The 14410-nt window shown below is 33.2% G+C and overlaps 1 protein-coding gene across 1 annotated transcript; it reads left to right on the top strand.

Moving 5' to 3' along the window:
• Positions 1–2724: 2724 nt before the first annotated feature.
• On the top strand, positions 2725–8599 carry LOC124826352 (DEAD-box ATP-dependent RNA helicase 38-like). Its single transcript, XM_088113836.1, has 7 exons — positions 2725–3011; positions 3114–3632; positions 5544–5609; positions 6314–6718; positions 6812–6935; positions 7940–8025; positions 8147–8599. Exons 1-7 carry the CDS (start codon positions 2790–2792, stop codon positions 8207–8209), a joined length of 1485 nt encoding a protein of 494 aa, XP_087969962.1. The 5' UTR covers positions 2725–2789; the 3' UTR covers positions 8210–8599.
• Positions 8600–14410: the final 5811 nt, after the last annotated feature.

Genomic DNA, 14410 nt, shown 5'->3' with positions numbered 1-14410 from the left:
TGATGTAAAGAGAATCCTAAAAGTAATGGAGACACGAGATATAGAACATGACACTAGATTTGAGACCCTGGAGTCTGTTATTGATACATTGTTGTAGCATAAATCCGCAAACCCTTCCCCACCGTTTCACGTGCATAATGTAAGTTGAGTTTTCTTCCGTTTGATGGGTTTGATGTCTTGTAGTGGATCTTACCGATAGAGTAATCTTTTTCGTATTACAATACTCTGGACGATCATCATTAACTATTGTTGTCATACATTTGGACAAGGACATGGTTCCTTGGTATCAAATGATGACTCGTCATGATTCATTTCATTCATGGGTTACGTTTACTCGAGCCTTAGAATTGGAGTTTGGTCCCTCTCCCTTAGAGTGTTCCCTATTTAAATTAACACAAACAACTTTTGTGCATGATTATTATGTTTAATTCATTGCACTGGCTAATCATGTGCAAGGTATCACCATTGAAGCTTTATTAGATTGTTTTATTGGAGGCTTAAAACCAGATATTTGAAGGGATGTGATTGCTCAATCGCCCTCAACTTTGATTCGCTCTGTTTCCTTGGCCAAGTTGCGTGAAGAGAAATACCTTTCCAAACCCAAACATTATAAACCCTACCCAACAGCCAAAACACAAGCCACAAACACTAGCCTACCTATAAGCTAAACCATTAAATCCACTAGTTTACCACCCCTCCTTCTTAATCCTACTATAGCTCCATTCACCACCACCATCAGAAATACCAATATTGAGAGAATAAGCCTAGCAAAGATGCAACTTAAGAGAGAAAAAGGCCTTTACTATACGTGTGATAAAAATTTTTCTCCAAGCCATCGGTGCCCCAACAAACAATATTTACTTCTCCATTTACAAGATGAGGACTCTGGAGAATTACCACCAAAACCTCCAAATCTTGAGCATAGCGTTGAATTACATCTGTCCCAAGAGCATCATTTATCTTATAATGCTTTAAAAGGAACCTCTGCTTTGGGTACAATGAAATTTCAGGGGTCTGTCAATGGCATAACAGTACAAGTGTTATTTATTAGACAGTGGCTCGAGTGATAATTTTTTGCAACCACAAATAGCTCATTGTTTGAAGTTTCTTATTGAACCAATTCCAAATTTTCAAGTTTTGGTGCGAAATGACAATTCCTTATTTCCTGAGTGGTTGGTCAAGGAATTAGAAGTCAAAATTCAGGGTCATTCATTGACCTTGCCAGTGTATTTATTACCTGTTACTGGGGCTGACTTAGTTTTGGGGTCTGCAGGTTAGCTACTCTTGGTCCCCACATTTTAGATTATAGTACTCTTACATTGAAGTTTTACCTGGGAAACCAATTTGTCACATTGCATAAAGAGCAACCAACCTTACATGTGCAAGCTTAGTATAATCATCTCAAAAGAATGAATCACACATATGCCATAATTGAGCTCTTCACATTATAATTCCAACAATTGGACTGTTCTCAAGACCAACAGTTAGACTTACTTATTGATATGGGATCATACTTGGTGGTGGTGTTGCATACCTATAGGATGATGTTTTCTGTTCCTTTTGGGTTGCCTTCTAGTCGGTTACAAAGTCATTCTATTCCTTTATTCCAAATGTATCATCCTTTTCAATCTAAATGAGGTTAAGGCTAAAAAAACACTTTGATGCTTAGGTCAGTCAAGTACATTAGATGATAATAAATATTATAATTAATAAACGTCCTTCATTAATTACCTTGATTATTTTTTTAGATTAATAATTATGCTAATCATACATTAATCATGGTTTTAGATTAATCAACTTAATCCACAATTTCTTCTGAAATTATTTTTACCTATATATAAGCGACTATGCCGTTATGATGAAAGTTCATATTATTAAGACCGAATACATATAACACATAAGTTTGATATATTCAAGGAGATATATGATAAGGAACCAATATTAACCTTTGTAAATTTTATGCTAAGGACAAAGTTTAATTTACTTAAAAAGTTCATTTATTTATTTACATATATGGTTTTAGTTTCAGCAGTATATTTGCAGTAATAAAAACATATTATACTTTACACAATTAAAGACTTTTTTTCTTCCAAAAATATGTGACTGTTGTTTCATTCACTCTCATAATTGCTAAATGTACCTTCACAATAATAGAAAATAAAAACTCAAGCTCCTTTTAGTACAGCACCACACCACTGAAGCTGCAGAGAAAGAAGAAGAGGGGGAAGAAGGGAAGAACGCTCTAGAACAAAAAGAGAATGCGAAAAAAAGTACTTAATTCGGAAAGCTTTGAAAATTGTATTCTAAATGTTTTGAAAAGATTTTTTTTGAAATATATTTTATGTAAGGATATTCTGAAAAAATATTATTTATGTTTTAGAAATTCTATTTTGAAAAATCTTTTCCATAATATATTTCATTCGTTCTATATATTTAATTCTAGAAATTTTGTTTTAAAAATTTAATTCCATAAAGTTTATCCCGTAAATCTTGTTTAAAAAATCTTATTTTGAAAATTTTAGAAATCTGTTCCAGAAAGATTAATATTTTCAATAGAAAAAAATCATTTTAAAAGTTTTTGGAGGTGCGCAAATAAACTGTGGAGATGCAGGAAGTAAAAGTGGATAATGTTCATATAACGTAGGCCCAAACATTTGTATTATTGGCCACCGTCATTGGAACGCAACCTTCACTATATTTATTATTACTATTGGAGGAACACATTATTATTATTTTTTTCGGCCCAAACATTTGTATAATTGGCTACCGTCGCATTCTTCTTCCGAACCATGGCAGAACCATCCACCGCCGCCGCCACCACCACCGCGGTGGACCCTCCGCCGCCAGTTACCAAAAGATGGGCTGACGAAGCGGACGAAGAAACCGAAGCCTCCTCCACCGCCACCGCCACTGAAGCATCTTCCGTCAACCTCGATTCATTAAAAATCGAAGACAACGATGAGAACCCTCCCAAACTCTTGGATGACCCCGAAGATTCTAGCATCCAAAAGGTTCGTTTTACTCGCAACACAACACTTCTCTCTTTCTTGTTCTCTCTGTTTACAGTCGGTTAGGGTTTTGAATTGAATGTCAGGGTTTTGTAATGTGGTCAGGTTACCTCTGGAGAAACGCCGTACACGTCGGCTGCGAAGTTCGAGGACTTAAACCTCTCGCCGGAGCTTCTGAAAGGGCTCTACGTGGAGATGAAGTTCCAGAAGCCGAGCAAGATCCAGGCGATAAGTTTGCCGATGATCCTCAACCCGCCGCACCGCGACCTCATCGCGCAGGCGCACAACGGGTCTGGGAAGACCACGTGCTTCGTGCTTGGGATGCTCAGCCGCGTCGATCCCAAGGTGCAGGCGCCGCAGGCTCTCTGTGTCTGCCCTACTCGGGAGTTGGCTAATCAGAACATCGAGGTTCTCCGCAAGATGGGGAAGTACACCGGGATTGCGTCGGAATGCGCTGTGCCGACGGATAGCAATGCGCTCTCGATCGCGAAAAGGGCGCCGATTATGGCGCAGGTGGTGATCGGAACCCCTGGCACCATCAAGAAGTGGATGAGCTTCAAGAAACTTGGGGCCGCCAGGTTGAAGATTCTTGTTTTTGACGAGGCAGATCAAATGCTTGCGGAGGTAATTTTATTGCGTTGCCCACTTGACTGAACTTGTTATTACCGTGCTTTATAGGAGGATTGGTTAGGCTAGACACAAGAGAACAGTAGTAGTAGTAGTAGTAGTAGTAGTAGTAGTAGTAGTAGTAGTAGTAGAAAACCACATTTCTTGACCATTTATTTGTGAGTTTAATTTTGATACAGCTTTACCGTCACCTAGGTAGAAATCACTCTGGATATGTCTTTTAAGTAATTATCTGGTGAGTTAGTAATCTTACCATGCATAACAATTCATGATTGCATAACCCGTATATTATCAAGACAATATTTATGATGCCAGTTTTGTTAAAATTATAATGCACCTTGTGGGTTGTAATGTTCTACACATGGGAGCAGGTCCTTTGGGCTGGATTGTGCGTAGGATTACAGTTGACCAGGATCGGGAGAATGATGTGATCTTTCATGTGCTAATAGTGGGATTTACAAAATCTAGCGAGTCAAGGTGCCCAAAAATTCTGGGACGGGCCCCTTTGATTTCCAATTCCAGTAAAAAAACCCTAAAATTCTTTCAACCCCAATGGTAAAACACTTCTTAGTTATGTCCTTGTTTGAAGGAGACCCTTGTTCCATACTGCACATAAGTTCTAGATCTTTTGCAACTGTTGGATGTCCATGCTGCTCTACAATTGCAGCTTTGGCCCTGCTGGTTGTATCTCTCTTGCGAACTGAGCTTCATGCAAACAGAATTGAAAGTCACTTTGTCCTTCTTTTCCCAAGGTTTCTCTCATCTGATTTGCGAATGGAACTTCTTTTTATATTAATTTCTTTTCTTGTCTCTTCATCAATTTGCGTAGTGTTTTTAAATGGACCCAAGTGTGTGTGTGTGTGTGTGTGTAAAATTGTTCAAAGATTGTTACAGTGACTTTTAAAACGATTATAATATAATATATAATTATGATATTTTTTACTGGACCTAAGTGTTTTTCTCCTTTAATTGCTCATAATCATAATAATATATGATTCTGTTAATTTGAAGATATTATTGTCATCATGATTTTTTTTATTTACGTTTGTTTAATATTGGGGTTTTTTGTCTGAGGAAGTGGTTTTGCAAGTATTTGCTTTATATATGTTCTTTTTAATACACATGCATTGTATATTGTGTATTATATTATGGGTATAATTGTTCATTTTAGGTAGGAATATAGAATCTTGAAATCCTTGAGTTACAAGCTCTCACCCTGTCTCCAACCTTGGTAGAATCTTGAGTTTAATAGTATTGAGAGGTGCTGCTGTGCTACTGTGTTGCTGAATTATAACTTTTGTGGCCAAGATTGTTGCCACTGTTTCAATATGAGATTGGGGATCTTCCCTCTTGACTTGTTGAGTTGATTTTATGTTACTATGCCAATATTTATGCAGCTTATTTTTAGTTGCATACAACTAAAATTTTATACATATGATTCATGTATATTTCAACTGCTCTTTGACTACTGCATTTTGCCCATCATACATTGTCCCAAATATCATAAAGTTGATTTTTGGCCTTCCTCCATTTTTCATGATCCGTATTCTATTGTGCACTGTTCATGGCTGTATCGTTCTTCCTGGAATTGTTACTGCATTTTATTGAAGAATTACCTAGTGAAACTGCTAAAGCTATCTTTAAAATGGTTTGCGTGCTGTAATTGTGTTGCAGGGTCGATTGTCAGTTTGTCATGGATATAGAGGAATAGAGAACTAGTAGTAGTGAATCATTTGATTTTACGATTTATTCATTTATAGTTTATAAATGTGCATGCCAGAGATTGAGCATTACACAGTTTTAGGTTCGGGCATGTTCATATAGTTACATGTTCATTTGTCTTATTTTTAATAGAAATTTGCTGGTAAATATTCCATGTCTTGATTGTTATTAACTTCAATGTTGCAGGATGGATTTAAAGATGATTCCCTGAGGATAATGAAAGAAATAGAAAAAGTCAATTCTAATTGTCAGGTTGGTTGAATTCTCTCTCACGTTGTTCTTCCATGGATCATGATATCTCTCCATTCTCCATCTGCACAAGAAATTATTTCATAGATTTGTCTACGTGACTGAGATATATGCTCCAATTAGACTCAGCCATATATTTTACATTGAAACATGTGCTGCAGTGGGTGAAATTGATTTTTTATAGTAAACCAAATGGAAGCTAAGTAACGGCATAATATATTTTTTCTTGATGCAATTACTTTACAAGTGATGTGTTAGTTTCTCTGATTCGTTTAGCCTCTTCAACTTGTGTGGTAAATTTCTGCATCCATATAGTGACTGGTGATTGCATGTGCATGCAGTCATACGTGTAGAGACATGATACGTAGTTATAGTCACCTATTCTTCAGCATATCTATTCGTTAGTTCATGCAAAGCTTAAATCACTTTGAGCCCTCTTATAACGTGTGAAAGATATGAAGTTAACCATCCATTCATATTACGAGAAGAGAAAACAGTCTAGTGAAATATATCTTGTTCAGTCAAACAACATCACATGGATATAAAGATTACATCTTCTTTTGGTTGATATTAATGGATTGATACTAGTCAATTTGTATTTGCACAATTTTGGAGCCACATAACTATTGGATCTGCATTTGAATAAAGCTTTCTGCAGTGAGTTTCTTTTTATCTAGAAAATTGATTGGTCTTGTGTGTACCTCCAGGTTCTTCTGTTTTCTGCTACATTTAATGACACCGTCAAGAATTTCGTTTCAAGGACAGTCAAAGAGGATCATAATAAACTTTTTGTAAAGAAAGAAGAACTATCTTTAGATGCAGTGAAGCAATATAAAGTCTACTGTTCTGATGAACTTGCGAAGATTGAAGTGATAAAAGATTACATATTTGAAATAGGAGAGAATGTGGGGCAAACCATCATATTTGTGCGTACAAGAAATAGTGCACAAATGTTGCATAAATCACTTGTTGACATGGGCTACGAGGTTACATCTATACAAGGTGCTCTTGGTCATGACGAGAGAGAGAAAATTGTTAAGGAGTTCAGAGATGGTTTGACTCAAGTTCTTATTTCAACTGATCTTCTTGCTCGTGGCTTTGATCAGCAACAGGTACTGTGTTGGTTCTCTCTCCCACTCTTCTCTTTTTGTCTGTCCTTTTATCTTTTAAATGTGGTTACATCCTAACTATTTATATTTATTTAGGTTAATTTGGTCATCAATTATGATCTTCCAATGAAACACACTGCCAGCTATACCCGTGAACCTGAGCCTGATTGTGAAGTGTATTTGCATAGGGTTGGCAGAGCTGGGCGCTTTGGGCGCAAAGGTAATTTCCAGATTTCTCTGCTTACTCTTGTGTAGTTATAAGAAATTGTTAAAGTTGCATTATTAAGCTAGGAAGCACTGAGACCTTGGTAGAAAAGTGTGGTGCCGTGCCGAACACTTGTCAGACACTTCTATTAGATGTCCAACCCTATTCAACTGTGTCACAATTTTCTGCTGGCTTACATCTCTTTGACATGATTTGGCTGACGCTACTGTATTTAAAAATAGCAAAAAGAAATTGAAAGAAGACGACCTATATTAGAAATAATGGATGACTTATTTTTTAGGCTTATAAAAAGGACTTAAGTAGTTATTTTAACTATTAAGATTACATGTTTGTTATTTAAGATTCTACTGTGAAAGATGTTATTGCAAGGAAAACTTTATCAAATTTGTTTTTACAACATGAAAATCTTAATCCTCAGTTGAGACTTTTGTCCTGATGCTTATATTACATGTATGCATTTGCTGTGGGTGTGTATCAGCAGTTATACGGTGTCCTATATTTTGGTCATTAGCTGTGTTAGTGGTGTCAGTGTCAGAGTCGGTGCTTCATAGGTATTAAGTGAGCCCCCCTAATTCCTTTTTTTTTGTGGTGCTACTTGTTTCAATATATATTATTACTCTGACGGGGTTAGAAATATTTTTAGCTAGTGGGCTGTTGAGTTGGTAGGACACCTGAAAATCAGATGACAAAGGAGATTTTAAAAATTGACTATTAATCTGTAGTTCTTATAGACTTTATTACTTCTAAATTCTTTTTCTTTTTCCATCTTACCGGACAAAGCAGATATTTAGTTTGAGTGATCACCCTGGTCAGACTGGTGTTTAAGTTTTAATATGTATCTGTTTGGCCACAGTATCACTTCATGCACTTTTTTTTGCTTTACCCTTTTATTCCAAAGAAAGTGATTCATAACTTCATTCTTCCTCGGGTTATGAATCATATTTTCAGCGCTGGTATAAAATAGTTAAGTTATCAGTTTGTTTCTTTTGATCCTACAGGGGCTGTATTTAACCTGATATGTGATCAAAAGGATGAAAGGCTCATGTCGAAGATTGAGAATCACTTCGGCACTCGTGTAGCTGAGGTGTGTCAATTGATTCATAGCACCGATTCTGCTAAATTTGATTTTTTATTATCTGTTCTGAAGGAGTGTTGAAAATATCCATCTTAAATAACTTATTTTGTTAATGTGACTGGGGATGCAGGTGCGAGCACAAAGTGTTGAAGACTATAGAGGTGCTCTCAAGGAAGCTGGTTTACTGCAATGATAAGTCGAAGGCTGTCGATAACTGTTGTGTTTCTCCTCAATGTGCCTGGATTCTGGCCAAGGAATTCGATCATAACAATGAATGGTTTGATTATTCTGCAGGAGCACATGCGGATGATGGTTAAGTTTTGGGGATGGAGAGTTTTTGTTCGGTCTGTTTTCAATACTGCTGCTGTCGTGCTTGATTTCTTCCTGCAGTGTGTGTAATTTAGATTTTTTCTGGTCAAACATATTTTCTTGAGTCTGAGATATACCACTATGATTTTCATATAAACAGCTGATGCATGACTGAGGTGTGTAAACTTAGATATTAAGGCATCACAACGTCAAAGTCATCATCATGTATAATTATTGTCACAAAAATAATTGACCACTTTATTTTTAAAAGTCATCACAACATACGTAAATTCACCTCGGTAACATGAAAAAACCAAAGCTGATACAAAAAGGGGTTTAACAAAGAAAACCTGGATAAAGATAATCGTATATATATTATTAATACACTCGTAATAACGTTTGTAACAAATGGGATACCTAATTACTATGAGTTTATCTAATGCTATATTTTTATTAAAATTCACTTTTTTATTCAATGTTTTTGAAATTTATTTTAAATGAACTTTAATTATATTACTAAAACATATTTTAAAAACATTAGTAAAGTGTTAATTTTAAGAAAAATACTTATAACATTTCATTCGTATAAAATTATTAAAAAAATATTATAAAATTAATGATACTGACTAGAAACATATATATATATATATATATATATATATATATATATATATATATATAATATTAATATAGTTATCTAAAATGATAAATTATAATAATAAAATATATACATACTTTGTTTTATACATGGACTTTTTAAAAAGATCAAATTTTTATATAAAACTATTAACACATATCTTTGGTATATGTATCACTATTTATTTCTTTAGTTCATATGATATAGTTTCCTGACATTAGTAGAATGGAAGGTGTATACTTGTGGTGGTTTTTAGGTCTTGTAAAGCCTTAGTTACGAGGTTATCATCCAATCACATACAAGATTAATCTTCTTCGTTACTTAAAATTGGACAAAATTTATAGATTAAGACTTATGATATTTTTTATATAGCACATTCTACTCAGCTTGAATGTAAATAGATATTAAAGTATTAGAATATTCCTTTATTTAAGTATTAGAATATCACCATACATGTATGCAATAATATCATCACTTTAATCAAACACAATAATAATAATAATAAGCATTCATAAAGTTTATTATAAATATATTTTAAATAGCCAAAAAAAGAAATAGATCCAACATACAAATTGACGCTCAGAGGTAGCACTTAATGCTAAACCTTTCATGGCGCTTAACAACAATTCTGGTAATGTCATTCTTCTCGCAAAACGTTGCACTCAATATCCTAGAGCTAAAATATTATAGACATCTAGTGCAAAGATGCGCTCAATAGTGTCTTGTTGTCGTTCAGTACCAAAACATTCACAAAACAGGACCCTCAACGATGTAGATGGACGCTCAACATTCTCAAGCTAAAAATGCTTCCAAACTTGCACAAGGAAGTTAGCGCTCAATGCTAGTCTAGTACTGCTCAATGTCATATCATATATCAACACTTGTATTTTGTGTTTATGATGGAACTTATACATGCTCAATTGTCAAAATAGTACTTCTTTCTTAGTTCTTTGGTTCAAAATAGTTTTAAATATAGAAACTCGTACCAATTTGTCCAATTACTTATATTATAAACCCTCTTAATCACACAAAACCAAGTCCAAACCAACAAAATCATGAATCAAACATTTAAACCATACAAGTAAAATTAATCATGCTCACTACAAATCCAATTCATTAAATTAGAAAGAACATTACAAAAGAATTAAGGATTAACTTCCCTTACTTTGACAGCTTCTCAACAAACCCTAAAAAGTCAAGACACCTCCTAACTTGCAGATTATCCTTTTTCTACACCTAGAGACAACATCAAAACGATTCGACCATGCCAACAAAGAAATTGATGAGCATGGATTCAAGAAAGATGATACAAGAACACATGCGAGCAGGAAAATCTTGCATTCAACCAGATGAAACAAACAAGACGAGGAAAGAGGTTAAAAACTAACTTACCCTAAAGAAGAAATTGATTGGTTGACCTTGGCGAGCTTGTCACAAGAAGAAATCCTATGACCTCTAATCCTCAAAGGGGTGAACAAATTGTGAGAAATCTTAGAGAAATAGGAGAAAACTCTTATAAAAGAGTTTATAGAGAAATAGAGTGTTTTTAAGTAATGAGACTCTCTAGTAGTTTTATAGTTATATAAAAGCGTTTTATTATTAAAATAATAGAGTCTTAGTATTTTAAAACACTTTCACTCCTAAAATACACCTTTTTAGGTTCTCTCAATATTAGTTTAACATTTATATAAAAATTAAATTTAGTATAAATTTAGAGAGGTGTACCTTTCTAGGTTCTCTCAATATTAGTTTAACATTTATATAAAAATTAAATTTAGTATAAATTTAGAGAGGTGTAAAATTGCTTCATTGAAAAAGAATAAGATTGAATTGAATAAAAATAAATATAGAAAATAAATTGAATATAAGGTATATGACATAATCACTATCACGTCATATTAAGAGTGCTATGTGCTACGACACAAACTTAATATGTGAATAATTTTTTTTTAAATAAAATAAAAATTAAAAAACACAAAAAAAAATCACAAAGTGGCATGAGATATATTTGACATTGTTGGTATAATATTAACAAAAAATTATAAAATTGTATCAATTTTAAAAAAGAAAAATTAGAGATAAAAAAATTTGGAGACCAATTTAATTATTTTGACTAAAACTAAAACCAAAAGAGTAATTAAATATAATTTTAATGTCAATATTTTTAATATTCATAACTGTTTTGTCCCTTTTTTACCTACAAAAGTGTAATACTTTATTAGTTTTTGAGATGGTTTTACTTATTTATACGAGTTTGGAATAAAAAGTTGAAGTAAAGCTGGTTTAAATTTAAATAATGTTATCTTAATAGAGTAATACCGTATCATCATTCATCATAATAAGAAATGTAAGAAAGGTACAGAAATCCCTTTTGCAAATAGTTGTGAAGTATTGGTCCTTGAAATGATTTATTGTGTTGGGTGGTAGATTTTTGAAAGAGTAGAAAGAGATTTTGGTGCATGAATGTGAAGGAGAAGTGCAAAAAGTTTACTTAGATTGGGTACAAAGTATTCCCAAAATTGGATGCATTAATGGATTTGGAAAATTGAAATATTGATTAGATTGAAAGGTGATTCAAAGTCACGCGTGAAAAAAAGGTTGAAATAGTACATATTTCCACTTCAACAGTGACATCAACATTCTCAAAAAGCCCAAAGCGACCCCAATTCAAAGAATGGGATATCTCTCCATTTAATCTTTATAGGAAACTTTCCCTCAAGGGCCACTTTTAAACTAAGTACGAGTACCATGCATGATTTCTCATTGACTAACAAATTGAAACGTTAATTTATGTTTTATATTAAATAAAAAATAAAAAAAAGTTGGGCCAGCCTGGTAGACCAACAACCAACGAGCAAGTCGGGTTGTAAAGTTGAACCCATTTTCCATTTTAAGGTCGGTCTGATTCGACCATTTTTTACGGGTCAATATCGAGATAAGACTAAATGGGTTAGGATGGTCCGTTTTGTTACCCTTAATTGGATAAAAAAAACTTATCAAATTCTATGTAAAATTATGAAAATATGCATTAAAAATTATAAATAAATTTTAAAATTATTTAACACAAAAAACTTTGATAGGTCTTATTTATGTTTAATGAGTTTTTTTGCCAGTAATTTTGTATTTTAAATAAGTGTTTCGGTGTGGGGAATCGAGGTCAACAATATGTTGTCTAGTATGTTAAGGAAAGGTTTAAGGTTCAAATCCTTGTATCATTTTTCGTCCATTTCACTTGGAGGTTGTAATACCCCGATTCGGGTGTCACTCTTTATTCGTAAAACATTTATTTATTTTTCTAAAATTTGAAATTTCAATTTCTCCGATAAAATATTTTTAATACATCATAAGTATTGAAAATCGAGTACACATCTTAAAATAACATTGATTTAAAATTACAATCCTTAAGAAAATTCTCAAATATTTTTCTTAGAATATTTCTCTATACGATCATCGCAAAAACATAAACGCAAACACAGACAAGCAAGGATGAGCTAACTAGAACACCAAAGAGCATACAACAAAGCACACTCATCCACACTACTTAAAATCATTCATTTCAACATAAATCATCAAATTTCATATACATGACCACACAATTGCCATCAATTTAATTTCGTTGAACACACAAAAATCATCTACCTCAACAGATCACAACTCAATAATGCTCATTCTTGATTTAAAATCTAACATTAACCTAGATCATCCACTTATCAATAATTCACAACTCAGTTTATAAACTCATCATTCAGTATATATCCATCACATTCACATCATACCCAATCATGATTCCAACAATCAACATGATAACACATCATATAGAATTATTTCTCAATAACAACTGTAATGACATATCACTCCCATTATCCTGTTGTTAATCACAACATTAACTCATCACATCCATACTCATAGTTTCACACATGCATATCTCATCTCTAGTCATTTCCATGTTAATCCAAGATAATCATCCAAATAACACACAAGTATTCTCAAAGAGTCCATTTTTATCAAAACATCAATCTTACCAAAAATTATTATATTGGTTATGCCAAACATTCAATAGAAAACACTCAAGGTTGGTATATTTTCTAACATCACGATAGATACATCACTTACTCAGCATTGAACAACTTTTCATTTCAAAATTAAGATTCAATAAATAACATACCAACAAGGAGAGATTAGTCCCACACTTACATATCTTCAATTCGTGGATAAAGCAATAACAATCCAACATTTATCACATCACAAAAATGTTCATTTAACATTACTGCTTTGGTAAAGAAAAATACTCATCATATGAACACACCAAATCCACAACTCTCCACATGTAATTATTCAATCATTCAAATTTCATCAATTAAACACACTCAATATTCATACTGCTTAATTGTCCATGCATAGATAAATAATCATTCAGTTTAACAAAGATTAAAGGTCATACACAATCTATAATTAAAATTTATAAGCACTTAGGAATATGTTCCAATCCATTAACAACTCAATTCCTCACTTTTCAAGTCTCTTATAATATACGTGAATTGTGGACCAAAGACCTGACTTATTAACTTATATTTGGCAACCTAAGTAACATTACTAATCATCCATTTAATTTAGCTATATATTTCCCATTTCAAACTCATCTTGTATGACCATTACGTGGGCAAGCTTGTACGCATTACCAGAATTTTTATTTATCATAACATACTACTTCACTAAACTACCAAAAACTACTACATAAATATAGTAAATATTTCTACTCAAAAGATACACCAAAAGCACCATATAACCATCTCTAGAAAACAAAACAATAAGTCTTAATATAAAAAGTATTTATACTCTAAAATCGACACCAAAAATAGCATGTAGCAATTATTTTTCTGAATAGAAACAACAAGCTAAATACAACAAACAACATCACATTTAAGACATCATATACTTTCTTTGCTCTATGAAAAGATATAAGTTGAAAGCTTGTTGAGTAGACTTCCAGAAAAGAGGGCGCGCAATGGACAACTTCAGTACATTCTCTTTCCTTAGCCAAAGTGTTCCCTAACAAGTTTCACAAATATCACATTCATTTGCGTACATCATATTTCTAACAAAGTTTAATAACTTACACTTTAAAACACTCCATATATCATCACTATATTGGCCAACAATCAATAAAATTTCATACTTCAAAAAAAAAAAACAATTACTCAAGAGGTATATTTTCTAAACAACAACCAACATTCATGTCCAAACAACAAGCTCATATCATCATCTTTTCACAAAAATAAAGAGACATGGTTTAACTCCCCTTACCTCTTAATGAACTACTTTGATCCTTTCTCTACGAAATCTGGGCAGCACCTCCCTTCTTTACCCTTTAAAACCTTCTACACTCACAAAGACAACCCCCTTTCTATGGACAACTCTCTCTACAACTCAATCTAATCACCCTTTTAG

This window comes from Vigna umbellata, chromosome 4 (assembly GCF_029865625.1).
Source record: "Vigna umbellata cultivar VRB3 chromosome 4, Vumbellata_1.0, whole genome shotgun sequence".
Lineage (NCBI taxonomy): Eukaryota > Viridiplantae > Streptophyta > Magnoliopsida > Fabales > Fabaceae > Vigna > Vigna umbellata.
The sequence above is the reverse complement of the archived record's forward strand: the minus strand, read 5'-3'. Positions and strand labels throughout refer to the sequence as shown.

What these genes read in the sequence shown, in the direction of transcription:
- LOC124826352 (XM_088113836.1), top strand. Translation starts at nt 2,790, where the DNA reads ATGGCAGAACCATCCACCGCCGCCGCCACCACCACCGCGGTGGACCCT. An exon ending in GTGGCTTTGATCAGCAACAG is followed by an intron (nt 6,719 to 6,811) that starts GTACTGTGTTGG and finishes ATATTTATTTAG; the next exon opens with GTTAATTTGGTCATCAATTA. An exon ending in TGGGCGCTTTGGGCGCAAAG is followed by an intron (nt 6,936 to 7,939) that starts GTAATTTCCAGA and finishes TTGATCCTACAG; the next exon opens with GGGCTGTATTTAACCTGATA.